Below are 26,568 nucleotides of genomic sequence, written 5' to 3' on the forward strand. Positions count from 1 at the left end.
TGTTTGTGATGTAGTTTTCATTTGGAATCATTTCACTAAGACTGTCAGCGAAGAGACGACAGAATCGGTTTCAGATTCAGCAGGAATGTCGTTTTTAATTCTCTTGATTCCAACCAGAAACCTCATGAATTCCTGTTTAGTTTGATTATGAGAGGCAGTTGTAAATAAAACCTCAGCCAAACGATTTCAGTTGCACCGGCGATGACTACAAAACACAAATGAAATCTTAAAACAAACAAACAAACAAAAACGCACATGTAGTCTGAAATGAGAATATTTTCATGTAGGATGGCAACAAGCTGCCAGTACCTCCACTGCGTTTCTGTGCGCCTGTGGAGGGTTTGGAGGCCAACTCAGTGATTTTCCACACAACCTTTCAGACGCTCAACCACTCCTACCTCTGTCGGTCTGAATGGGAGAGGCCCCGCATGTGCTCTGAATGTATTCTCTGCTGCAGACAGGATCTGAGGGTTTATACAAGTAGAAACTGAACTAAGGACTAACTAATGAGGAGCAGTTCACACCAGAGCTGGGTGCATGGTGAGCTCTGGCTTCACCACACAAATCCAGTCCTAAATGATTGTTTAGATACACAAATCACCTTGACAACTGTTTTTTGTGACCTGTATCCTATTTATATCACAACATTCAAAAATAACCAGTAGTTTAGTCTCAACTTGAAATTGTTAAAAAGCAAAAAAAAACCAAAACAGTCACCTTCACCTCACCATCACAAAATAAGGAACAAGTTACCGTCGACATCGGGGTGTAAGTGGTACAGGGGGGTGAAAAGAACAAGTTGAAATTGTGTTCTTTACAGCTTCACACAGACAATCAACCCTTTCCTCTGCGTTTCTGTATGATTTCTGTTTTATTGTCAGGCAGTTCATTTATACCTGCTCACTTTTAGCGCAGTCTGTCTCGGGGAGGTTAGGCTGTGATTTCAGAGGTGTTATTTTCCGTTGGTGAAAACACTGTTCAAATCCAAAACCGGCCAAGATTATGTTTTAACATCTGATTCAGGAGTGAAGCAAATTGTGTGACACAGGAAAAATCCACCCTGAAACACAGACTCATCATCATCATCATCAATAAAACCCAATTTTCTAGAATATGTGATATGACAGTGAAATGGAGCCATTCTGCATAATGAGTACTTTTGATATTTGTATGTTATAATGCTGATTACACAACTATCGCACAGAAATGAGAAGTCAACAGCCTGAAATGATAGAAAATACATTTAAAATCTCTAAAACACAGAAAACTGGTCAGCTGTGATGTGGAGTGTTTGGGTTGTCTGAGCCTAACCATGTTCTGTGGCCCCAGGGAAGATTTTTCCTTTTAAATCAAACACCTCAGCTGTTTTTGGGCAGGTTGAGGCAAATGTGAAGCCTGTAAAATCCTAACTCTCTCTCTCTTGGTGATGGGATGTGTTGTCTGCTGGAACAGGAACCTTGCTGTGGGTTTGGAGGTTTTCAGCCAACAGGGGAGTCGTTGAATGAGCTTCCAGCAGGGTGGATTATTGGTTTAACTCTGCTAGAGGTGAAGGTGATCATGGTTTCTCATGGTAACATGGCCACGTATGTACAGTCCTTAGGAATCTATAACCACGTTTTAGATGCTAAAACACAGCTGATCTGTCCCAACCAGCCTGAGGATTTTACAAACTGTGTGAAGATTTACCTCTCATTCAAGGTTTTTTTTTTTTGTTTTGTTTTTTTTGTTTTTTTGCTCTCATCACTTGGATGATGGCATTTTTTTCTTACGGACCCTCAGAAATTCACTCTGTTCTAATCCATGGCTCTTTTATAGAGATTTCTCTCAAGTATTTTGTGTTTCTTTCCTCTGTTGAAATTTGTATTTATATGTTTAATAAAACCTGGTATGATCTGCTGCTTTCTGTGGGTTCATCTCTTACTGCTGACAGTGCTTTATTACACTTTTGTTTTATTACTAAGAGCAAAAAAGATGGTTGAGAAAGCAGAAAAATGTGTGGTTTCCCAGACTGAAGTGACTCTTGTTTGCATTAGTGAGAATGAAGATAGAGGAAGGATGTGGCCAGAGCGTGAAGCTGAACTGCTGTTTGTGTTTTTTATCATTTGGTGTGCGAGAGGCTAATATGACATGACTGTTTTAAAGAGGAAGTTGTAACGTTTTTTTTTTTTTTAATGATTTAACCACAATTTTTTTTTTATTTTTTTTTTTTACATTTTTAACAAAGTCTAAATGACAATGTTAATAATCTAAAGGTTTAGCTGTCAGCTAAATGTAGTAGGACGATCTAGTTGAGTATTTCCCTCTGAAAGATAGTAAAGTATTATAAAGAAGGAGTGAACAGAAATACTGAAAATAAAAAAACTTCTCTTTAGAAAACTGAGTTTTTTCTACAACTGAAAATGTTCATGCTTCAGTTTAACAAAATCAAATATTTTACAATAAAGAAATCTTCAAAGACACCAACCACAAACTTAAGTCACTCCACATAAACCCAAATTCTTCAATGACAGGAAATGATTCGGAGTGAGTTGTGACCGCATTTCAAACTAAGCTGAATCCTCCCACCCTCTGACAACTCCTGCTTTCTTTTTTACTCAGTCTTTCCTGCTCTCAGCCTAATGTTTCTGTGAACAGGATGTGCACTTCTGCTGCCATTAGTGATGTGTTTCCCCTTATGATGCAACACTCAGGCTTGCTGGCCTCCTGCCGCACACTGCTGAGAGCTGAAGGGAACAACCTTCGGTTTCATGACTGACTATATATACACATTGTCTAATACTGACAGGAACAGCCAGCAAGGCCTATATGGTGTAAGCAGCTATCTGTAACATCTTTATGGATCAGTGTATTCGGCTACAGGTCAAAGTCTTTCACAGTTCAGATTAAATAGGAATAAAATGTTATTTATAGAGTTTAGTTCAGCATTAGATCAAAATACATTTTGGCAAGTACCTTCAACAAATATGAAGTACAACTATTCAAATTATCTAGAGGCTGAGTCATGGCAACTGTTGCCATACTAGATAACGTCACCTGGTCGACTGAGAATCTCCACAAACTATTCAAATTGCTTGTTCGAGTAGATTTTGTACTTTTGGTAACATGCTGCGATAAATCCCTCTATTTATCATATTCCTTTGTGCCATAGAGCTCCACTGTCCAAAAACTTATCAGTGTGCCACTGCATTACCATGAACACACACACACTGTAGTTTATTTTTGACTCAGTCCCACACGCTGTCCTGTTGGATCAAATACTCATGTGGATGAATGTTTTATTGAAAAGGGTCCCTGGCAATACAATATTTCCTCCAAGTCTGTGTATTTATTAATATGTTCAAATTCTGTCTCACAGTGTCTCATTAGATGGTTGCTGTCTCAAGTGCTGTCTGAAGTGCTGACTGGGAAAAAAAAAAACACTTGTGCAACAAGCAGTGATTTACACTCTAGTTTAATAATAAGAACAATAATCAAAATAACTGATCACACAGAAACTCAGTTTTTAACTCGAAGTTTAAAAAGCGAGATGTCACAGTACTGGACTCAGGTAGGGTGACAGGTGATTTATGGGATGTGCAAAAAACAAGCATTATAAAATTAAACGGGGCTCTCTCTCTCGCCCCCTACAGGCTGACCTGCTGAGGGTCCGGAGACTCTCTGCTCTCAGCGGCGGCTGAAGTTTGAGTGATGGAGCTCTGAGATGCACAGCCCAGAGCCGACACAGGCCAGTCCCGACCCGAGCTGCTGGAGGCTGGTCGTCACAGGATATGGAGAGGCGGTGAGACATCAGCAATTATCATTGTGATATACAACATTTCTAGCTAGGGGACCTTACAGTTCAAATAAAGAACTGAATTGTTTTAATAGCCTTTGGATTCATAGAATAATGAATACACTTGTAAATTTGCTTTAGTGTATTACATTTAGACACTAAATGAAAGGTTTAGTAATATATAGTTGATCATTTAAATTTGTGTTGTAATTTAGGATGATAACAACTATGTAAACCACATTTACCTGTGTGTGTGACTCACCTGAGCGGCTGCACTGGGCACTTCTGGCACCATGGGGGTGCTGAACCAGAACACTATGTCCCACCTCCGGAGAAACAGCAGGTTTGTGCGGTGGGGAGCATCTGGCTTTGTCTTTAGTCTTGCACACGCCTGCTGTGGTCAGAAGCAGGTCGAAGGTATGACAGAGGTTAAAGACAAACAACACACCCTGCACCACCTGGATCTTACCTTGACACTTCTAACTCCCAGACAGATTGGTTCTCATAAAACAGATTTAAAAGCTGAGAGCATTAACAGGCCTGAAATCACCTCCAGGTTTTTTAGCCAGTCGACAGAGCTACTGCACCAACACGTTTGAACTAAAGCTGCCAACAATGTGACAATGCAGCACCGTTCTTAACAACCACGTGAGAATAACATAAATAAACCAATTGGAAAACACTTTATGCACAGCCTGTAAAATCTCAGCAGCTCTTCACAAATATGTCTTCTGCTGCTCTTACTTGTCTTTACATGAATTTTGAAATATTTTAGAAACAAACCTTTTACCTTGCAAGACTGAAATCTATTCTCCCCAAGCTGGAGGCTGACTAATCTAATAGCTAATAAACTATTTAATGGAATAATTTGCGAGTTAGCATATATTGTAAACATCAGTGTCATCTGTTTTAAAATGTGATTCTTTCCTGATTAGACAAAGTTATATAGTTCCATTGTTAGCTGAGCATTATAGTGTTCAGTCATGTATTGTGTGAAAGAATGAATTATTTAGTAATACAGGAACAAACAGACAATACACTCACCGTCTTTGGTGGAGATCGTAGGTAGTTTAGTGTCTGTATTTCTGATGACTGTGGGGTTCAAGCGGCCTTTGTAAATATGTCCATCCAGTCCGACAATATCAACCTCTTCTGACTGACACATCAATACACACACACACACACACACACAGACAGAGACAGAGCAGTTAATGGTTAGGTGACACATATTTAATAGAGCTATCTCTGTAATGTAACACTGAAACAGCTTCAGTTACGAGCTGTTACAGGAGTATTGGCCAAAAATATATTTTTTGGGCTCATTAAGTTCTATGGGACACTCCGTATAAAAGGAAGGTCAATATGGTTAAACTTTGTGGTACCTGAATCATCCCATCCACCTCAGTCTGGCTGTGGTGCTTCATGTACTGCAGGCCTGGCCGTCGCTGACCGGCCGAGGTGATTGTGTGGCTCCCCCCACAGCTCCGCCACATGGCCACGGGACTGTGGTCTGTCGGCTCAGAGTTACGCTCACTGCCCAGTCACAGACAAACATCAAGCCATGAAAATGGAGCATGTGCATGTCATAACACTGTGTTATCAGCTGGATCATTTTATCGCTTTTAGTTATGAACTGATGACATGATTCTGAAGTCAGCTACAAAAAATATGCTCCTTAGAGAGTCTGTATCTTTAAATCCTGGTAATATATCATATTTTCATCTTCTTTGTGTGTCTGATCTGTGTTGACCACACTATATACATTTTTTTTTTTTTTCGAGAGGTGAAATTCTAGTGAAGTCCAATTCTAATTAATCGAGTTAATCATTACAGCAACAGACAGACTAGAAAATATGTGAACCTATTCTTTAACCTCTCCTCCTGCCCTTTCCCCTGTCCTGGCCCTGACTCACTGCTGGACTCCAGGTAGATTCTGGCTCATTTTGTCATTCGCTGTGTCCTGGCTGCTGCTGAACCTGTCGCTGTGTTTCAGGCGCCTCTGCACGTTCTCTATCTGCCGGCACATCACGGCATGGCTCTTCTGTAGCTGCTCTCTTCTCCTGCCAACTACCTCAAAGTTGTAACGGTTGGTCCCTGGTTTCAGGCTGGGACAGCAAGAGCAGCTTAACATCACAGCAATCAGTGTGAGAACTAACAGCTGCTTTAGGTGTTTGGAGGGTAAAAATATGCACAGCATTTTTAGCCTGGAGGTGCTCATACATAACACTACTTCTTCCACATAGATTGTGTGGTGGTATTTGTTGGGACTCCGTGTGAATTATTTTAGGTTTCTAAGACTCTTGTGCCACCTGCTGGTAAACACAGAGCACAATCGACAAAGTGAGTAAAACTGCAGGTCACTGGTGATCTCACCTCCTGTAGTGCTGTCGAAACTGCTCCAGAGCATAAACAGTGAATGGCCTGATGGACTTGTGTGAGGGAAATCCAGGGGTGGAGGGCAGCGTCACCAAATGCCTTTTATTCCCCAAAACAAACCCAGAAACATACAAGGTCAGAGGAGTTAAAGGAGCAGCTCGTGATAATTTAGGGGATAAATCAGTTTTATTTTAGAATCCTTGAAATGATTAAAAAATAAGAGAATTTCCTGTCCGTATACAAAGACCTTTTGCTCTGGAAAAATGCAGATAAAAGGTAAAAGATAAAAGATAAAAGGTATAACTCAAATTATAATAGTCTATAAAATAATTAGTTATCGTTTTTGGCTCACGGTCCTGGGGTGTGCTTGACAACAGGTCTGTCACAGGAGAGGCAGTGAAATCTGTCCACAAGTTGTCTGCAACAAAACACATATATATCGATTTTGATTTCCATTGTATGAAACGCACCATGGTAGGTTTGAGATGGATGCAACAGAACTGACCACTTAAGAGAGAGTATAAAACTAAAAGTACAGAGTTCATCTATCATTTAAAATGTTTATCATTTCCTTGGATACAATAGTACCCCTAGCTGACTTTAGTCAGAACTCTTGTGTTGGTCCCATTTTGAATCCACAAACATTTATGTTCATTAGTGACTGCTTATATTTACTTCCTGATACCAGCAGCATCCTCATGTTCGGGAGCCCCCTGAGCCTGTAGCTTCTCATGGATGTTCTTCCAGCGATCTTCTAGCTGCTTCTTCACAGAGTCTAGCTCAATCCTGTTCAACTACAGTGAGATCAAAAGTCAAACACCATGCGGTTCATCAGAGATGAACGTCAACCAACCAAAAGCCACAGTGGCCAAGCCCTCATGTGTGTCACTGAGGTGTTACAGTTAGAGGCTTCTGCTGCGTCCCTACCTTACACTCCATCTCGGTGGAGAGTTTGTCCATGACTTTGTGCCAGTCCTGCTCCTGGCCCATTACTTTGTTCAGCAGCTCGTGGAACATGGTGTTCAGCTGCTCTGTCATTGAGTCAAACTGAAGGCGGCTCACTTTGCTATCCAAAGCAGACTTATCTGCTTTCTTCAGCAGAGACACCATTCAGTTTAAGATTAACAGGATGCAAAGGCAGAGAGGCCAGGATTTAAAAATACGCTAAATATTATACAGCACACAAAGATCAGCATTTTATACATGTTTGTCAGTGCATGGTATGAATATCTAATCACTGTACATTTATATATTAATACTGTATATTGTAGCCAAAGCCACTTACGATTTCACTCTCAACCATCTGCTTGTCGGCCTTTTTCTCCTCCAGCTCCTCTGTGGTCTTGTACAGTTCCTGTGGAAACAAGAATTCAGCAGTAATATCAATTAACAGGTCATTTAACAGGTTTTACACTGTGATCATTTAAAAACTTGTCACATCATTTGCAAGTCCCAAATAGTAGGATGTATTATGGTTGATACGGAGAAAGACAGGAGAACAACATGTAAACATGCTAATTGTTGTCTACCTCTATGTGACTCTGCTTCTGTCTGTTGTCCTCGTGCAGACATCTGGTGGTCTCATGCAGTTTTTCACACTCTGCTTGAAGCTGCAGGATCGCCGTCTGCACGTCGTTCACCAGCTCCACATTCTGAGACACACACATGCATACTCAGAGTCATGCTAAACGACTGGCCGCTCACAGATGGCCAGCAATGTGCTGAAAGTGACAGAAGTGTTGCATTAGTAAATAAAAACATGCAGAATGTGCATGTTTACTCTTATACCCACCCACACACAGAGGTAGGTTAGAAACACAACATAAATGATATAATGTGATGATGCTGTAAACAGATTTGAATAGCTGCATCAGAGAACTGCCAAAGGATTTTTTATTTTTGACAAAATAAAAAGTGAAATTCTGATATCTTCTACATTTTGACAACAGCTCCATCTGCTGATGAAGATCATGTGATACATTCAAAAGCACCGGAACAGCCACTTTACCTTTTGCTGAGACCGTTTTTGTTTGTATTTTTAGTAAAGCTAGAAAGAATTAAAATTAACACAGTGACTCTTTGTTTAGCAGTATCATCCTATCTATCACTTCCCACACTGCAAACACATACAGGTGTTGAAGTGAACCTCTAAACTGTGAACTGGATATAATTTGTACTCCTGCTTCTGCTAAGCCCCATGCCTGCCTGTACTGTCATGTCTTGCCTCTCTGTCCTTCAGCACCCGGGCTCTGCTTCCTGTCTGCTGTGGGAGAAGGCTGTTCGCTGTGTCCTGCAGCTGCTCATAGCACTCGAACAGGCGGCTGAGCTTCCTGCCAATGTTTACCGCACAGGTGGTGAAAGGTGATCTCTCGTTACTCTGATCAAGACCCTGGCTATCGCTCTCATCCTGCCCAGCCTCGTCCATGACACTGCTGGGCAGCTTAGAGGTCAAGGACAGTATCATGCCCTCCAACATGCCTCGCAGATCATCCAGCTGAGGTCAGAGGGCAGGGAGAGGCACAGAACTTAGATTAGAGTCACAACTGTTTGGCTGATCTCAAATTAAATACTATATGATTTGGTGTATTTTATACATACAGACATCATGGAATGGCCTACCAGGCATTCTCAGACAATTATGATTTGAGTCAAGGTTAAGCAAGGATACACCATTTTTTAGATTAAAAACACTATAACTAATTTAGGCATAGCAGGTTACCAAATGGACTCATGGAGAGGCCTGTTTGGTCACTGTCAGACCAGTTCTATCTGTACATGCTATCCTGCAGCACATGCTATATAAGCAGATGAGAGAATAGCAGCAGCAGTACAGACCTGCAGAGAAGACAAGGTGCTTGGATCTGAAGGCAATTAGTATTAGAGCAGATCTTCCTCTTTGGTAGCTGCTGTTTTGTGCGTGTCTGAGGTCTTACATTTTGCAATGTTGAAATTTCTACACTAACATGATACATTTATGCATAATACATACTCAAACACAAATATATCCAATATCATGTTTTTTTAAATTCATTTGAATGACAGTGCTAGAGGGCTTGTGTATAAATGATAGTGTTCTAGTTGACGGGCAGTAGTTAGCTGCCCCTCATTAATGTGTCATCCTGTCTGACCTGAGCTTGTAGGTGTTGGTCTGTCATTCTCTGCTCAGATAAAGCCTGTCTAATGTTCAGCTGCTTCACAGCCTCCACTAGTTTCTGCACAGATCTCCTGGACATGATGGGAAGAACATGAATGCACAGAGAAACCATCAGAACCGATATGAACACTTTCTAAGACCTAAAGAAAAACATTAAAAAAAAACTGCCAGCAACATATAAGCCAGACAGTGTCAGCAGAAAAACAGCACAGTGTTCATTTCTGCCTGCTTGCACTTTCAACCCAAACACAATATATTTGAGTACTGGGTATTTAATTAATTGCAAAAACACCTATGTTTGGCTATAGATCTATATTCTAGCACCTGATCCCTCTCTCCCTGTGTGTTGCCACCTATGTTTACCTGAGGTAGAATATTTGCTGTCTGAGCTCATGAACATCTCTGCTGTTTGAGTCCACACTCTCTGACGCTCCTCCTGCAGTGGATTCGCTTTCTTCACTCGTTAGATTCATAAACACATCGTCCAAATTGTCCCACTTTGGACAGACACATCATGTCATCACAAAACTACCAGAATAGACAATGTGTGATGCTAAGGATTTTGCTTTAGTGCTGATTATGAGTGTGAGTGAAGCCTTGTACAGTATATGGCTGCCTGGGTTTTGTTTTTCCTCACCCACCTTCTCTTGGTCACTCATCAGGCTGTCTATCAAAGCACTCTGCCCGTTGAGTTGATCCATTAGGTTGTTGGACACATCTTGTGAACCTAAATGTACAATATGACATCAGAGTAATCGTCATAAGTAAGGGGAGGGATTGCCAGGAAGACACAAAATATCCAATACAGGCTTAAACTGAAAGAATCTCCATTTACCTTTGCCCCATAAACCACAAACTGATCAATGTCACAAAGGATGGAGCAAGAAGAGACAGGCTTAGGTTCAAAATGTTTACATAGTGTTAGTGCTATTAGTCGAATTCTGAACAAACAAAAGTGTTCTAATATTATAGTTCATGTCCCAACTCATTGCTCCTGGTAAGAAACTGACTAAAAACTGAAACTAGTTTCAGTGACCAAACACTACTGCCCTACCCACAGGGATAGTTGGAAAACATGCAGGACAGTCGCCCTCGAAGACCAGGGTTGGGTACCCCTGCTCTAAGTTAAAAAAACTGCGTACATCAAGTGATCCATAGTTACCCTGGGTATTGATAAGCTTTCTGATGTGACTAAGCTCAGTCTGGTCCAGGGTTCCTTCCTCTAGCACTGCCATGCGAGCTTCCAGGGTGTTGAACCTCTCCCTCAGACTGCTGATGTTCATCAGAGTCTCTGAGAAGCATCCTGAGCTGCTGGCCACTCCAGACGGGGGCATGCCGGCAGCCGAGGGCCCTGTTATAGGATGAGTCGACTGAGGTGGCTCTGACAGGACTGAGGTGGTGTCTGTGGTTTTGTCATCTGTCACTAAAGGGAGAACGGAGCTCTCTCCAGAAATCCCTGAGGAAGCTGTCCTGACAGTATCTTCGACAGGGTGGGGAGAGGAGGGTGTGCTGCTGGATGTGTCTATACCAGTGAAGTTGCTGTTTGAAGGTGTACTCTTGGGTTTGCCTGCCGTGGCTGGATCAACAACTGAATTTGTAAACTCCTGTAAAAAAGTAGAAATGATTTGAGTTCTTCATAGATTTTATAATGTATGTAAGCTTAGCAATGTATTTATGGTGGTGATCATTAATAATAGCTTTGAAAGATATATACTTAAGGTAACAGTAACAATGATCATGCGCAATGAATGTGTGGTATATGGCATCACAACTGGCATCCCCTCCCAATCCTTAAACAAACTGGTTCTGGTGCGAAGTTTGGTGAGCAGGCAGGATTAGTGTGGTTCGCTGTTCATATGACTCCACATTTTGGATCTTACGTTTTCTGTCTCGCCTAGCGGGGCTGACTGCATGACGCCCCAGGTCACAAAACGCCTCAGCTCCTCTGAGTCTGGATACTTCTGGAAGGAGTTGCTCAGGGATCTCTGCCACAGTGAGAACAGATGCGGTGACAAAAGATGAAAATGTAATCAGCATTGTAGGAGAATAATTTACATATGAACAGTACAGAGTATAGTTGACGTACTGTCTGATATCTTCAACTCTTCCTCCCACACACTCACCATAGTCTCCTCCAGGGCGTCCACGCGGTGGCAGCACTTCTCCATATCAGTGAGTGTCTCCCCTTGTGCAGCCAGCACCTGGACACAGGGGAGAGGGATTACCGCACTGCAAGGGTGTAACTTCCATGTAACTCACTAATCAGCCATTTGCATAGTCTCACCTCCTGTTGATGGAGGAGCTCCTTAATCTCACCCTTCAGAATGTCTTTCTGGCTGTGGAGCTCCTGTATGAGTGCCATGGCCTATATTGACAACACACCACACTCCCATTTAGATTATCCCAAATTGCATAATACAAAACATTTCACTGCCTAGATGTATGGTTTAAATGGCTCAGTCTGACCTCACTGAAGGATCTGAGGACACTGATACTAAAGCTGTAATGCTCCCCAACAGTTTTAATTAAAAATGCCTCAGGATTCTGACTCACAGCCTATCTCTCTGACCTTTGACCCCAATGAGAGCAAACAGGGCCTCAAGAGAAGCTGACAAAGAGGATAAAGAACAATTGAAATGTCAAAGATGAGACAAATCAAGCTGTTACACTGTTTTCACATGTGGTATTTCAGGCTGATATTTTGTTCTTCAACCAGGTTATTTAAACATCCTGACAGGGCTTGTTGTCAGAGCAAATGGTTACATTTCATTTGTTCTTTGCAAATTAGGAACATATTATGTGTGTGTGTGCGTGTGTGTGTGTGTGTGTGTGTGTGCGTGTGTGCGTGTGTGTGTGTGTGTGTGTGGATTACAATCTGACACCGCAACAAAGGAAATTCCTGAGCTGCATGTGAGGTGGTGTTTAACTTGTGCCAAATGTGCCCGGACATGAAATGATGCATAGTGACCCCACACAGCTTCATACTCTGAATGACTAACAGGCTGTTAATAAGTGCAGTCCCACTTGACTACACCATCTGAAACATACCCTTGTAAAACAGTGTCTGAATTGCAGGGATTCATATAAATGTGTTGCCTGCTTGGCTTCCACCTGTTTCTTGGGCAGCTGTGTGCCGTTTTATCCATGCATAAAAAAACAAGTGAATTGAAAGTTGAGAGTTGTCATTTAGGCTAAGGGGAAGCCTGAGTCTCCATGAGGCCATGAACTTCAGGACAAGACATGTTCATGCCAGTACCTGGCACTGACTGATTAAAAAAATCACTATAATCATCATCTACTAGATACTTTGTTGATTATTGTTTATTGTTGATGACTTAGTCTCTCAAACATCAGAGAGTTAGGACTCACAATTTATAGAGCTCTAGGTGCTGTCTTCAAAATGCTTTCATTTCCAAAGACCCTAACCCAAAGAAATTGAATTAGTGTAAAAAGCCAATAGCAGCAAATCATCATGATGGACAAGATGGAACCAGTAAAAATTATTTAAATGATTAACAAACCATGAAAATTCTCACTCTCACATTTTCATGGCTCACTGGAACAACTGAACAGCAAAGAGCTATTAGTAACCCCAGTGCTTTCCTACTATGACATGTTTATAATTGAATCAGTTTTCGAGCTTTTCTGCTGACTCACTCAAAGACTCGCCAAGCAGAAAACCACCTCCTGGGCAGGTGTAATAACTCAGTGACAGTAAGAGAGGTAGCCTGAAGCTTCATCTTTGTTACTCTTTAAGCTGGTTCTTCATTCAAAAGAGTCGGCCATTAACCGAATATGACTGCTGCTGCACTTTGAACAAGACACGTCAGTCAGCTTTTCTCACAGTCAGCTCAGACACCACACGGGGTCCTACGCTCAAACTGACTTTCCAGTAAAAGCTATTCCTCTGACATGGTAATGGGTGCACTGTGGCATACAGCCTGATCACCATGACATGTGCCACATAATGTAGTTATGCAGCACGCAGGGCTGAACAACTGGCTTTTGAAGAAAGACGGTGGTGGATGAGGGCACGCGGGGTCACCACGTCATAGTTAAGTCAGTGGATACACCAGCTAACCTGAACTATGCCCACAGACGACATGAATGATTCAGATGGGCTTCTGAAAGACACAGCATCACCGGCACTGTCCTGCTTTTCACATGAGAGCTATTCATCTCATGACAACCAGAGGCTCTGCAGGGGACTAATTACCTCCCATCACGCAGAGTGAGGGAGGGAGAAAGAGGATGAGTTCAGGCAGGTAAAAGGTGATAATAAGTTCTGGAACATGTCACAGAAACACCTCCACCTTTATCACACAGTGCTCTGATCCAACTCTTATCAATGCAATTTAATATACTGAAGCTGCCATTTTGCTTAATGCTGAAGGTGGTGTCCTCAGCTCTTTCTACCTGTCATTTTGAACCGGCCTGACAGAAACCTGAACAGAGGTCATTTGAGATGTCAGGGTGGCGCCCATCTCCTATTGTGCTCTGCTGTCATCAATGGCTTATTACCACGCTGAAATGTTTACAGCAACCCGCCAGTGACAGAAGAGAAGAAGAAGAGTACCTACTACTGGCTCAGACACAAACTCATCTTTGGGTCTTGAAGAAAACATCATTTAATCAAACAAGCAGGATGAGGATGGATTATAACATTACAAAAAAAGTGGCTGGTTTACAAGCATGTTGCACCTCTGCTGGCACCTTAATCAGTGATATCAGCTGACAAAACACCAGAGCGCTGATCTCCACATATTTGGTTCTTTATTATTCAAGTGTACAAACGTGTAACTCCTAAAATGATTGAAATTGTGTTAAATACTTTTTACTAGCTGCTTTTCCTTATCTTACATTCAATTATCTGTAAATTTGATGCCTTTGGGTGACTTTAAAATATTAAAATGGTAAATTGTGCACAGAACAAATTCACTGAGATCTGCACAAATGGGAAACTCATTGAGCTCACACAGAGTTTTTGGTTTCTCATTTCTACAGCTCTCAGTCAGGATGTCCTGTGCACCACTTTAAACTGTGTTTTGGATTGTCTGGATACATGGAGATATTATATTCATAATAATTGAAAACAGCGAAAACAACAAACCCCTTACATTTGAGACCACTAAGTATTTTTTTGTAAAAACTACTGAAACAACTAATTACTTATCAGAAAAGTTCTGTTCAGGGCTTATAAGTACCCTCCCTCCATTATAACTCACACTAGAGGTGTGTGACCAAGCAGCTACAGCCCAGATAAATAATCCAAAATCGACTGGGTTATTTTTCTGAAGCATATTTTTAAAAAACGTATATTTAAATATTTAATTTAAATATAAAATAAGGTGCACTGATATACAGTCAATTAAAGCATCCACTATAGTCTATAACAGCTTTATATAGGCCATCTCCATAATTAAAATACAGTTCTACATAAATGCATCAGTAATAATTATCCTGTAATATATAATAGTACATTTTGCTGACAGTAGTAGCTAGTGTAATTTCATTTAAGTGTACTTTTAAATACTTTTTTACTTGTAATTGATTACTGCTACCTCTTCCATCACTGGGTAAGATCATGCAAAGGTAGATAAAGATTTTACATTGAGGTTCTGTTCAATTCAAAACTTTTATGCTGAGATTAAAGTTATTAACTGGTTAAACGAGCGGCAGCTTTCACCTTGGACACGCCGTCCTCGCAGGTCTGGATGCGGGAGTGAAGTGTCCCCTGTCCGTCCGCCGCGGTGCCGGGGGAGGGCGTCGTAGATGTAGGGGAGGGTGTCCGCTCCTCCAGGTTAGCTCCAGGCTGAACCTCCTGATCCATGTCCTCCTGGTTCAGGTGTTCATTTTCTGTTTGCTGGTACTGTTTGGTGGGACCGGTGACGTCCACCTGATAATCTGGGTGTCCGTCTCCGGGAGGAGAGTCCCTCCACCGGGTCTTCATGTCCCGGATATCCAGCTGCCTCAACACGGCGTGGAGTAGGGCGTGGAGGGCGCTGAAGTTGACGACTCCCTGCTGAGGCGACCCGATGGATAAATTTAACAAGTCGTATAAGCTGATGTTTTCCTCCGACATGTTTGTTTGTGCGAGAAGACAACCGTTAACCGTTAAATGCTTAAAGTTAACGTTAGCTGTTTATCAAACTTAAAATCACCGCTAACTAGCTACCTCTGTTTCAACAAACAAACCCCGCCTGTCGCTACCTGTCTTGACTGATAGCCAAAGTATACTGGTATAAAGTGTGAAGATAATTTAGAAATCACTTTGGTTGCTTCTCTGGTGTGGGTAATGGTGAGCAGCATCCCCCCGGCAGCGGTAATCTCAGTGGCTGTTGGTAGAATGTGGTTCAAGATTAAACAGCAACCTCAACTGATACCGGAAACACGCCGATCCAGCCTACAAAGTAAAGCTAGAATCTCAACAGCAAAAATCATGCTATTAATGCATTCAACGTTAATAAGGCAATGTGTGTTTATCTCTGTATCAATTTTATCTTAAGTACATATACATTTATTATTCTATAAACAATTATCTTAATTCTTCAGTAGTAAAACTGTAGTACATACGAACCAACACCTATTTTGGTGCTTACAACTTTCTTGGTAAATATCTTCGTTTTTCACATTATCAATAATATTTCACTGTTTAGGAGCATGTTGTAACAGTGGAAGGTCTTCTGGGATTAATAAAGTAGGCCCTTTTTATTGACAAGAAATTAGAATAGATGCTGTTTCCCACCAACAAACTCATTAGTTTTTTACACTTTCAGACCTTCATATGGAAAAGGCAGTTAAAAACACAACTTTATGTAGCTCTTTATGTAGCTCTGTACATGAGGTACAGAAACTCAGATTTATCCAAAACATTTCCAATGATTGATCATGGGACTGCACACATATACAGCAATTATAGTCTGAGCTGATGTAGATATCTTGGATACCTTATTCTTTTCTGATCAAGTTGCTGGATTAAAGATGAAGCTCCTAATTTAAATCAGTTGCTGCAGATTGCAAGTAGTCTATTATTAAGGCGTTCTCTTCAGCTCTGATGAACAAACCTGTTACATTTCATAAAATCTGGGGTCCATGTTAGGACTACTCAAGCAAGGACTTGATAATGTGCCTGGAGAAAAAGGGTCACACCTGTACAACTCACTGTATGAAATGCATGCTGTTTATTTAGACCTTGGGTTGTTTAAAAGTATTCTAGTCATGTGATTCTAACTATTATTTAATGCATTATTATCAACCAACTGTTTGTTTTTTGTTTTGTTTTTTTTTGTCACTTCTATTAGGGTAGTATTAGCTAGGGTTTTTTTTCTTGTGACCAGGTATATAGATGTCAATTGTTATTGTTTTTAATTATATTTCTTTTCTAGTTGTTTGTTTTATTTAGTCTCTTCTTTATCTTGTTATGCTGAAAAGATTTCGATAAAAGTATCAATGAAAAAAATAATTCTGAGTAAGCAGGGCTTTTATTTTTAACCCCTTGACCGGATGCACTGTTTTGCATTCATTCTCGCGTGACATCTCATTTGCACGCTGGAGTCAACTCGCCGCGTTACTGGTTGCTAAGCAACAACAGACAAGTCAAGATGCGTTCGTGGAAGGTAAAAATTGTCGGATTTCAAATGACAAAACTGATTGAATAAAATATGATCAGTGGAGAAAGACGTACTCTGATATTTTACTTAAGTAAAGGTAGCAATACTATAGTGTAGAAATACTTTCTAAATACACTGTCCATATTTCCAATTAATTTAAATTCGTGTTAAACATTTAATGCAAAGGTACCTCAAAACTCTGCTGAAGTATAGTACTAAGTAAATGTACTAAGCGCATTTCCAATGAATTATATTCATTGGAACAATATTTTATTTTAAAAACTACAAGTTCAGAATTCAAACTTATTTTTTTATGAATGAATTTTTATGACAATCTAATCTGCAGAATGTCTTTAAGAAATATTTTTATATGTTTCCTATTTTGTTGTATTTATTTATCCGTTTTTGTTTATGTAGGTTTCATGTATTTGTATGTGTATATAGGTCAAACAGGAAAAAACAGGGAATAATGGTACACCACAAGTGAGCAAGAAAAGAGGAGTGTAATCCAATTTAAAATGACCTTAACCTCCAGTGCAGTGCCCATCTATATAAATAAATATATCACATAGTTAAGGGTATTTAGGTAAAACACAAAACACACAACTGATGTCCAAAATAACATTTAATTAATAATAAAAACAAGCAAGCAAATGTTCAGGTGCCATTCTATTACTACATTCAAGTATAAAATCATCTTCATAGCAGACATGCCCTTAATATCCTTGAGACTGATTGCATCCATTGCAGTCAATACATATAACAAAACATGAGCAAACCCATCTCCCCGTTTTATTTGGTAATAAATAAACTAAAATAGGGACTGTAATACATAATCTGACATTTAAAATAAAACAGAAAATAAAAGCTACAGTACTAAAGATATACTTCTGTACTGCCCTTTCCCACCACAACATTTTATAAAGCCGACTGGAAAAGACAACACGTGTTAAGGCCCATGTTTAGAACTGTTTTGGTTTTGAGTCCGATCAGTTTAAAATGCGTGATGATTGCAGGATTGGTAAAAACTGGCAAGGGAGGATCATGACCGACTTGCTGCTCAATAGTTTTGGCTTTTTAATTCAACAAAACGGTTCCCTCAACTCAATTTGGCAATTCTAAATCATTAAAGTATCCTCTAAGTGCCTTTCAACATTTTATAATGTAATACCTAAAGTTATTACAATTCATCGGATGTGTGGCAATTCATTCAATGGCTGATGAAATACTGTCAACTCAAGAGGTGAACCACATTGAGTGACATGCTGATTTTTAGAGTCATGCTGCTAATGTCGCTGAAAACTATCAACTGTGTTGGTTGTTAACAATGATAAACTTTTATTGCCTCCTGATGTACCATCTTTTGTTTTTTTTTCCCCCAACATTCAGGACGTGAGATAAAGTAGTCAAGACAAGAACTTTTTCATTCTTTCTGGCACAAACCAACCAGCTTCTATTAATTTTATCTGAACTAAAGGCAATCAATATCACTTTATAATTATGACAACTTTCCTGAAATGCAGAGTTACGGATCATCCTCAACACAGTCTCTTAACCAATTATCAAGAACTTAGTGTATGATCAGTTTCAAAAGAAGAAAAACAACATGAAAGTAGAATGTAGGTGAAAACAGAGGGTAGTTTCTTGACAATATTTCCCTTTTAACTGCTTTGCTCCCAGATACTGTAATGTCTTTCCCAAATCACCATCAGGTGGCCGGAGCCAGTGAAGGTGCAGCTGGTAAATAACCGGTGATTGCAGAAAGTCTCTTGTTAAAGTTGTGATTACCTTGTGACTGTAGCTGAAACAGGTGGGGCAGACTGAAAAGGGACAGGGCTACAGGTCTGCTTCATGTACTAATGTAGTTGTGGCCTAATCGATAGGGAGTCGGACTTATAACCTGAAAATTACAGGTTCGAGTCTCAGGTCCGGCAGGAATTGTCAGTGGGATGGAGTGAATAGCCCACGCACTGTCCACCCTCAATACCACGATTGAGGTGAGACCTTTGAGCAAGGCACCGGATCCCCCGGTAATGGAATTTCCCCATTGTGGGACTAATAAGGGTAATAACTTAACTTAAATATGTATGAAGCTCAGAAGTGGCTGCTCTGTCAGTATTTTTAAGGGTAAATCTGTGTGCACTTTGTGATTTTAGCATGTGTAAGATATGTCACCGAAAAAGTGGAAAAACTTCTGAAGGATTAAGCTGGCACTACTCTATTTTTGATTGTCATCACTTCCCTTGAGAACACAAAAATCAACAATGTGTCAGTGCTGCGGGATGTGTGAGGCTATCAGCTCCAAGCCTGTTAGTTCCTACTGAAACAAAACGTTAAACACAATCATACAAAGTAGCTTAATTTCTCAGGCTCAGTAATTTCCTGCTGGTCACTGTAGTTTTTAAATCAAGCGAATATACAGTGTGTGTTCATGGTTATGAAAGAACATGTCTCCCCTGTGTAATAGTATAATTCACTGATGTGTTTTTAATATTATGTGGACAACAATAGAGCTCAATGTTTCAGAGGAATATGATCTATCAGGCTCTGATACACACACAATACTTGTTAGCATGATACATCCATGGTTGGGGTCTTTTTGTGGGATTTTCTAACATAAAGAAAAATTGTGAATATCACCAGACTTACACTTTAAGTCTACACTTGCAACCTGAGCAGCTGCACCAACAAAACCCTTAAAACCTGCAGCTAAATCACAATAGAGTCAGTGTAATTCCTCAGGATCCCTCTGTACAGGCACTAGCAGTGGGCTCATTATTATTACTATACATCATTGTTGACAGGGCTTGGCACTCGATTTAACAAATCTTTACCCATTACACCAAATTTCACTCTTTCAGATTGACTACAAAAATTGTCTGCACAAAATAGTGAACGTCCAGGAATGAAACAAAATGACGTGCACAGAATACCTCCTTGTATCTTTTCAGCGCAGATAAATGTTGAAATCGGGATCAGGATGAATTTATGGCTCCCCAGCAGCTACTGCCTGGCTCCGCACAAACCGCGTGACTCTGTAAAAAACCAAACACAGAACAGTGTCAGTCTCTGTTAGCTGAGGCCAGATCACCCTTTGGTCTTTTTCTTTTTCAGCTGTGCTTTCCACATTCTCACCAATCAGAGGTCAGATGCTGTCGTAATCCGAGTCTCGCCTGCTGGACTCAACCTGCCACTCTACCACAAAGAAGGTTACGGATCCCAGAAAACCCGCCAGGATCAGGATGAGCAACTGCCAGTGCAGCATCAAGTAGTTACTGTAGAAGAAGGCCAGTGCGGCCATGATGGACTGCAGAGGAAATAATCACAGTCAATTAAATTTATATGAATGACTTTTAAAGTGAAATGCAAATAATTTTCATGGGGAGAATTTCTCCTCTGTAGCTGCAAAATAATACATTTGTACCCTGTGTCTTATGCATTTTCTATTCACTGTTTTCCTGTATTTGACATTGTCACTGTGTCACATCCAGGTGTCAAACTCACCTGGATGAACTTGAAAACGGCGAACGCGGGAGCGCTGTTGTCGCGGAACATGAAACCGATGATGCTGAGAAGCTGAGTGTTGAAACAGCTGTCGCCCAGGCCGAGCAGGAAGCTGCACAGCAACGCCACCTCCACACTGAGCCACAGCACACGGGCAATTAAGTTAAAAAGACATTATATAATCATAAGTCATTACTCCACAGGGACTGTAAAACAAAGTGCAAAATGATTCCTTTCCTTTTCATAATGCCGTATAAATTTACTCCATTAAGTGAACTTGTCAGCCTTTTATGATTTGTGGGTTAATGTAGGCGAATAATAATGATGTGAGGACTAGATCTGACGAGGTCTACAACAATGGCAGAGACTGTATAATTAATAATGAAAACAAAAGAGACAAGGAAATAAATTCATTCCTCCAGTGTAAATAAAAAGAATGACAGAATTTGCCTTTGGCTGCAATGTTAGTTTAGTCTGTGTATTGCAAAGAGAAAGAAGCTAAAACCTTCTCATTAGATTCTATTTAGGTTTGCAGTTGGTTTCTGAGCAGTGGTCCTCGTACCTGGGGCTGATGTAGGCCTGCAGATCTGTCCCTCCCTCTGGTGCCAGAGGAGCATTGCTGGCAATGTTGAGGAAGATCAGGTAAAAGGCAACAAAGTGGGTAATGAGCCCAAGCAGGACCACCACGTTCCTACCAAACCGGTCGTTCTTGTTCAGCATCCCAAACACGCCCCCTCCTGGCCACAGAGCAGAGAGGGGAAGGAATGAACAAAGAATAAAGACAAATAACTTGCAGCCTCATGATATTCTGCAAGTTGTTTCCTCATTCTTTCTACAGCGCTTTCATGTAAATGAAGGTCCGGAAGTGACACAGCACAGAAGACTCACCCAAGATCTCGCCTAAGCCGATGAAAATACCAGAAAGTCCGATCAAACTCTTTGCGTCCTTCCCAAACCGCGTCATTGCTCCAATACACGTCCCATACACCCCGCTGTAAAAGGTGAGCTCCAAGCCTGACGGGGCACACAAAGCAGCACGTGTGGGTTCAGACTGACGTCCATTTTAGTTTGCCTTCCTCTGCCACAACTTTACTTCTTATTCTCATTGCACCCACCTGTGTATCCTATGGAGACACTCAGCAGCAGCATCTCTTTGGTGACAAACATTTTACACGCTTTGACTGCAGACAAGTAAATGGATGTTAGGACAGTCCTGCACGTCAAGAATTAACAGCTCAAGAGGAGGAGGTTCCTGTAGGAAACTTACCAAAAGCATCAAGAGCTTGTGAGCACAGGCCTGCACAAGGTGAGCTGCAAAAACAACATCATATGAACATCACAAGCAAAAACTATAAGACAAGAAGCCTCAGTTCAACTGCAACTGATATGAGTGGACATTTAAAGTGCTCCGTTTCTTCACACTTCACTGGCCCACACTTTTTCTTTGACATTTTTACCTCATCCCTAAACTGGACATGGCTGCTGTGGTGACTGTATCACAGCAGTTTCAAAGAGAAATGTAGGAAAGACAACAAAGGAAACTATTTAATTAAAGGTCACCTGTCTCATCCACTAAATCCAGGAGGAAGGAGGAGCCAGGGATTTCTGTTACTTAAAAAAAAAAAAATCCAAGATATTTCCAGTGTACATAAGGATCTGAAATTTGTTAAACAATGTCAGGTTATTTGATGCTAAAATAAAAATGAACTCGTCACAGCCCAGCCTTTATTAGAAGTGCTGATCATGAGTGTTTCTTTTTATAAACAAAGTCAAAGAATATTCAGATACAGGGCTGTCTGAGGATCAGATGTGCAGTAATCCAGTGTAACGTCCCATAATATCTGTGTCTACAAAGGTCACCCAGGGTTTATTCTGTGTTCAATATGGCATCTGTCCATTTGAAAATTTAGCATTAATTTTTCTGCCTTTCTACAATTTTTCTCCAGGGCATTTTGACCAGTTTTGTAACATTCCAGGACAAAGTATCGACAAACAGTGGCAGAAGTCCAGGTTTTCCAGGATTCATAGAAATCTTGGGAACACTCACGTAGCTGTGGAGATGCTCTCCGTGGATTCACACTGTGGTGGCGTCTCAAACGGGTCAGAAGGTGAGGATTCAGGATCGGGCTTCCGTATCAGGAAGAAGAGGAAGCAACCAACCAGGCTGATCACAGTGAGTGAGATGAACACTGTCTGGCGGTCTTTGTCTGAGACACACAACATGAGTCATACTCTTAAAATGAGAAGCTGGCATGGGAACTACTAATCTATGAATAGAGACAAATACACACTGTACATATGAGGCAGAGATTTTTTTTATAAAATACAGCTTGTTTCCTACCTGTTATGTGAACGTGTCCATGCCAGGCAAAGTATATGTATAGATTTCCAAAGAATAAGCTGCAGAGAGATTTGAGATGCTGAACCTCAAGAAGTATAAATTGTCCTATAATCCAAGCTCATAAATTAAATGTTTTCTTGAAATATAGGGATTATTTTTGGTTGTATTTTATCTATCCTTTTGGTAACACTTTTAATTTTTCTAGAAAATGAGAGAAAGAATTATTATTCTACATAAAATTATGTAGAGAATAGTTTATAAATACCAAAATCCATTAGTTTCCTACAACAAGCACCAGTAATTCACTGGTTGACTTTATTTATTCCAATGGTCACTATATTTGTATAAATGCCGACTTGGTGAAATGTGTCTTATTAGAGAAACTTCATATCAGGTTATGGAATTTTCAAAGCAGTTACACACTGGACAAACGTTTTACCTGAACTGCAGCAATGCCCAAAATATGCCACTGTTTCTTCCAATGGTGTTGTCAGTGGAGTTAATGGCCAGCACATTTCCCTGAGCTGTCCAGAGCACTAGCATACAAAAATGAAAAGATCAACACACACACATGCAAAAAAAGAACAATTTCCCATGTAAGCAGTCACTGAATAATGCTCTGTTACCTGCTGCTCCTATTCCAACCAACACAGACACTGTATAGAAGCTCCATGTGTATGGGTAAATGAAGACAGCAATATATCCACTAGAAAAAGAATAGAAACATGCATTAGAGGTCTAAATTAACATGAAAACATTCATGCTGGGATTATGACTGCCAGTGTGGGCTCACCTGTACAAAAGCCCGCTTAGGAACATCGATAGCTGTGGCCCAATAATAGCCACCACTGAAGGAGCGATCAGGTTGGATGCAGAGAAAACTCCATAGATGATTGCCATGCTACAGTAACGGAGGGCAGCAAAGTTAATGCATATTGTACCTGACGATGTGTACCCACACAAATGATACAAATAAAGTATGAGACTGTTTAAGCACACGTGTTTTATTGGCAGCCGCTCAACAGTATCCAACACCACAAGCACCAGTGGTGGAAAGTAACTCACTACATTTACTCAAGAAAAGTATTTAGGTACAAATTTGAGTTTTCTGTATGTTACTAAAATGTAAAAGATGACAAAGTCTTCAGTCTGTAATCAGCACAGATATTGGCGAAAAAAAACTAAAATATAAAAAAAGGACACTTTTGCAGCTGTACAGATACAATCAATTTACCTTGTGTATCCGCTGCCATGGAACTCAGTGCTGTTGATGCTCTTGATAACTGTTTGCTGTAAAAACAAGACAACCATTTAGGATTCAAAGTCCGACCTATTCTACCTTAGGGTATATGTGGACACTCCAACCTACCTCTATATTACCGCATGTTTGAAAAGCAGTGAACATAAACATAAAGCCAAAGCCTAGGACAATGATGTTTAAGAGCCTCTTCCCCTCTGGACTCATTTTGGAGGATATTTGCTAATTCCTTTGTGGGGTGAATACAAAAAGATCTACTGGAGTGTACGGCACATCTGAGAACAGAAGGACAAGAAGAAGCACAAATGAGAAAAGTGAAGGTAACCAGCAACTACTGTAACAGTCACAAGAAACAGTGAAGTACAAATACAGATATCCCCTTTAACCAAACTCCATTCAATAACCTGCTGTTTTAGCACAAATACAAACGCTCTTAAGAACAAGTCATAAAAATGCATCACGAGATTTTTTCCCCCCCACAGATAATTATGACATCTCATGACCCACTGAGAAAAGCTGACTGCTTAGAATTAAAAGTCTGCAACTATATCTTGATAAAATTTGAATTGGCTTAAACTCACAGTGTTTTGGTGACTGATTATCTTACTCGAGTTTAAACACAGAATGCCTAAAGCCAAGTGCTTTTATTACATGCCGAATTATAAAGTGGATCGTTTGAATTACTGCAAGACATCAATGTGTCACTTATCATATAATATATCTTACTATACGAAAGGCAGCATTTATTTTGGTTAATTTGTTTTGACTTCTGAACGGAGTCTGTTTGCAGGTCGACTCTTAAAATGAAGAGGAAGGCATCGAGATAATGGCTGATCTGAAGAGACAGAGGTGTCTTTCGGTGTGAGTAAAGTCAGGCTTACAAACAGCTGTAGGGTTAAGGCAGGAAACAACTTACCAACACCTCTGGGGTCGATTAGCTAACTCAGTTAGCCGCTGGGCTGCTCCTCTGCGGGTCGGACTCAGGTGTGATTTCAGTCACATAGTTAGCTCTTTGAGGAAAACCCATACCCTGCGCCATCCATCTTCTTCCTTTGTTCCCTAAACTAACTTTAATATTATGTGTCCGTCGTATGAAGCAGGTTCTCGGGGCAGCTACTTCACCGGTAAACAGGAATTGGTCGAAACTGGAGTCATGTGAGTGAATCAGCTGACTGCGTGCTGTGACTAGTTAGCTTAGCTTTTTAGCATCAGATCTAGATTAACAAACGCTCAGTGCAAAGGATGGTCACTGACGATGATTCATGGAAATCGACTGCAGCTCAGGGCAGCTGTTTTATAGTTGTACTACAGGCACAAAGGCAACGCGCTGAAATCAGCTTGAAGCTGAATATTGAAGACATTTGGTTCAATGACCCTCGTTCTGCTCATTCAATAAAATACAAAGACTTCTGTTTACAGTAGCTTCCATATCATGTGACCCCCAAACCACATGTCTTGGAAAGTGTTCACTATTTATTGTCTATGTATTTATTAATAGTTTCCATACAATAACGCAAATAATAAACTGTATTATTGCTTTTTTTCCCAGTAGCTTCCATGATGTTCACAATGAACATGAAACATTATTAATCAATTTATTGTCATAAATATTCATTTCACAGTCCTCTTGGCAATTATTGTCATAATCTGAATTTATTCATAAATTTGGCTTTCAATTCTTTCCAGTATTGAAGGAATTGTAATCCCATTAGTACTTACCGCTGTGTGCTTATTTTTATATGGGCTAGCACTGTTGCTTCACAGCAACAATGTCCCTGGTTCACAACCCAGCAGGGACCTTTCTGTGTGGAGTTTGCATGTTCTCCCAGTGCTTGTGTGGGTTTTCTCCAGGTACTCTGGTTTCCTCCCACAGTCCAAAAACATGTATGTCAGGTTGATTGGTGACTCTAAATTGCCCATAGGAGTGAGTGTGAGTGTGTGAGGTTGTTTGTCTCTATGTGGCCCTGTGATGGACTGGTGACCTGTCCAGGGTGGACCCCTGCCTTTCACCCAAAGAGAGCTGGGATAGGCAGTGCAACAACATTCAGACTGTGTTTTCAAAAACAGTGATGGATAAAACTCTGGTCTATGTATTAGAGGGCTGTTGTGTCATGTCCTCAGTTAAGTGCCAGATGTTTTTACGGTGTAGATAATAACTAAACCCAGCACCCTGCTGCTTGTACCCAGCTATTCTTCCAGCCCAGGACACAGAAGATGGAGCAGATCCCACAGCAGGACCCGCTCTCCAAGGATCAAGAGGACTAAGGCTAAGTCCCACTCTCAATCCAGGTCGAGATCCGGGTCTCAGTCTAAGTCTAGGCCCAGAAGCCATAGCCCTTCTTCCAAGAGGATCCAGGTCCAGATCTAGAAGCCAGCCCAAGTCAGCAGAAAATGGAGCTGAATCCCCATAGAGCTGTGCACATCAGTAAACAGGTGAGCTTTGGAAGAAGAACTCTAACAAGAGTTAGAGGCTGTACCAGACTTTTTTCATTTTTGGAAAGGCTCTATCTACAGTGTCTTTTAAAAGTTGTATCAGGACTTAAGTTGACTTAA

At 40.7% G+C, this 26,568-nt stretch overlaps 2 protein-coding genes across 3 annotated transcripts; both read right to left on the minus strand.

The window, feature by feature from the left end:
• Positions 1 to 3,542: 3,542 nt before the first annotated feature.
• Positions 3,543 to 15,628, minus strand: LOC113140296 (glutamine-rich protein 2). 2 transcript variants are annotated; one of them, XM_026324117.1, is made up of 16 exons: positions 14,989 to 15,628; positions 11,587 to 11,667; positions 11,426 to 11,503; positions 11,183 to 11,287; positions 10,465 to 10,906; positions 9,944 to 10,029; positions 7,678 to 7,800; positions 7,434 to 7,502; positions 7,076 to 7,240; positions 6,824 to 6,942; positions 6,501 to 6,566; positions 6,146 to 6,247; positions 5,155 to 5,305; positions 4,817 to 4,928; positions 4,035 to 4,163; positions 3,543 to 3,751 (listed from the first exon to the last, which is right to left on the minus strand). In XM_026324117.1, the coding sequence occupies exons 1-16, from the start codon at positions 15,382 to 15,384 to the stop codon at positions 3,624 to 3,626; spliced, it is 2,352 nt and encodes a 783-aa protein (XP_026179902.1). In that variant the 5' UTR covers positions 15,385 to 15,628; the 3' UTR covers positions 3,543 to 3,623. The 2 variants fall into 2 exon arrangements, with proteins under 2 accessions (XP_026179902.1, XP_026179901.1); XM_026324116.1 differs by having other exon boundaries at positions 4,035 to 4,166.
• A 1,891-nt stretch (positions 15,629 to 17,519) lies between these two features.
• On the minus strand, positions 17,520 to 25,393 carry mfsd11 (major facilitator superfamily domain containing 11). The gene is made up of 15 exons (XM_026324792.2): positions 24,932 to 25,393; positions 24,127 to 24,290; positions 23,992 to 24,047; positions 23,551 to 23,658; positions 23,384 to 23,463; positions 23,197 to 23,293; positions 22,758 to 22,816; positions 22,464 to 22,623; positions 21,684 to 21,727; positions 21,532 to 21,597; positions 21,305 to 21,430; positions 20,979 to 21,153; positions 20,417 to 20,552; positions 20,048 to 20,219; positions 17,520 to 19,947 (listed from the first exon to the last, which is right to left on the minus strand). The coding sequence occupies exons 2-14, from the start codon at positions 24,220 to 24,222 to the stop codon at positions 20,058 to 20,060; spliced, it is 1,365 nt and encodes a 454-aa protein (XP_026180577.1). The 5' UTR covers positions 24,223 to 24,290; positions 24,932 to 25,393; the 3' UTR covers positions 17,520 to 19,947; positions 20,048 to 20,057.
• Positions 25,394 to 26,568: the final 1,175 nt, after the last annotated feature.

Source organism: Mastacembelus armatus, chromosome 8 (genome assembly GCF_900324485.2).
Source record: "Mastacembelus armatus chromosome 8, fMasArm1.2, whole genome shotgun sequence".
In the NCBI taxonomy this organism is placed as follows: domain Eukaryota; kingdom Metazoa; phylum Chordata; class Actinopteri; order Synbranchiformes; family Mastacembelidae; genus Mastacembelus; species Mastacembelus armatus.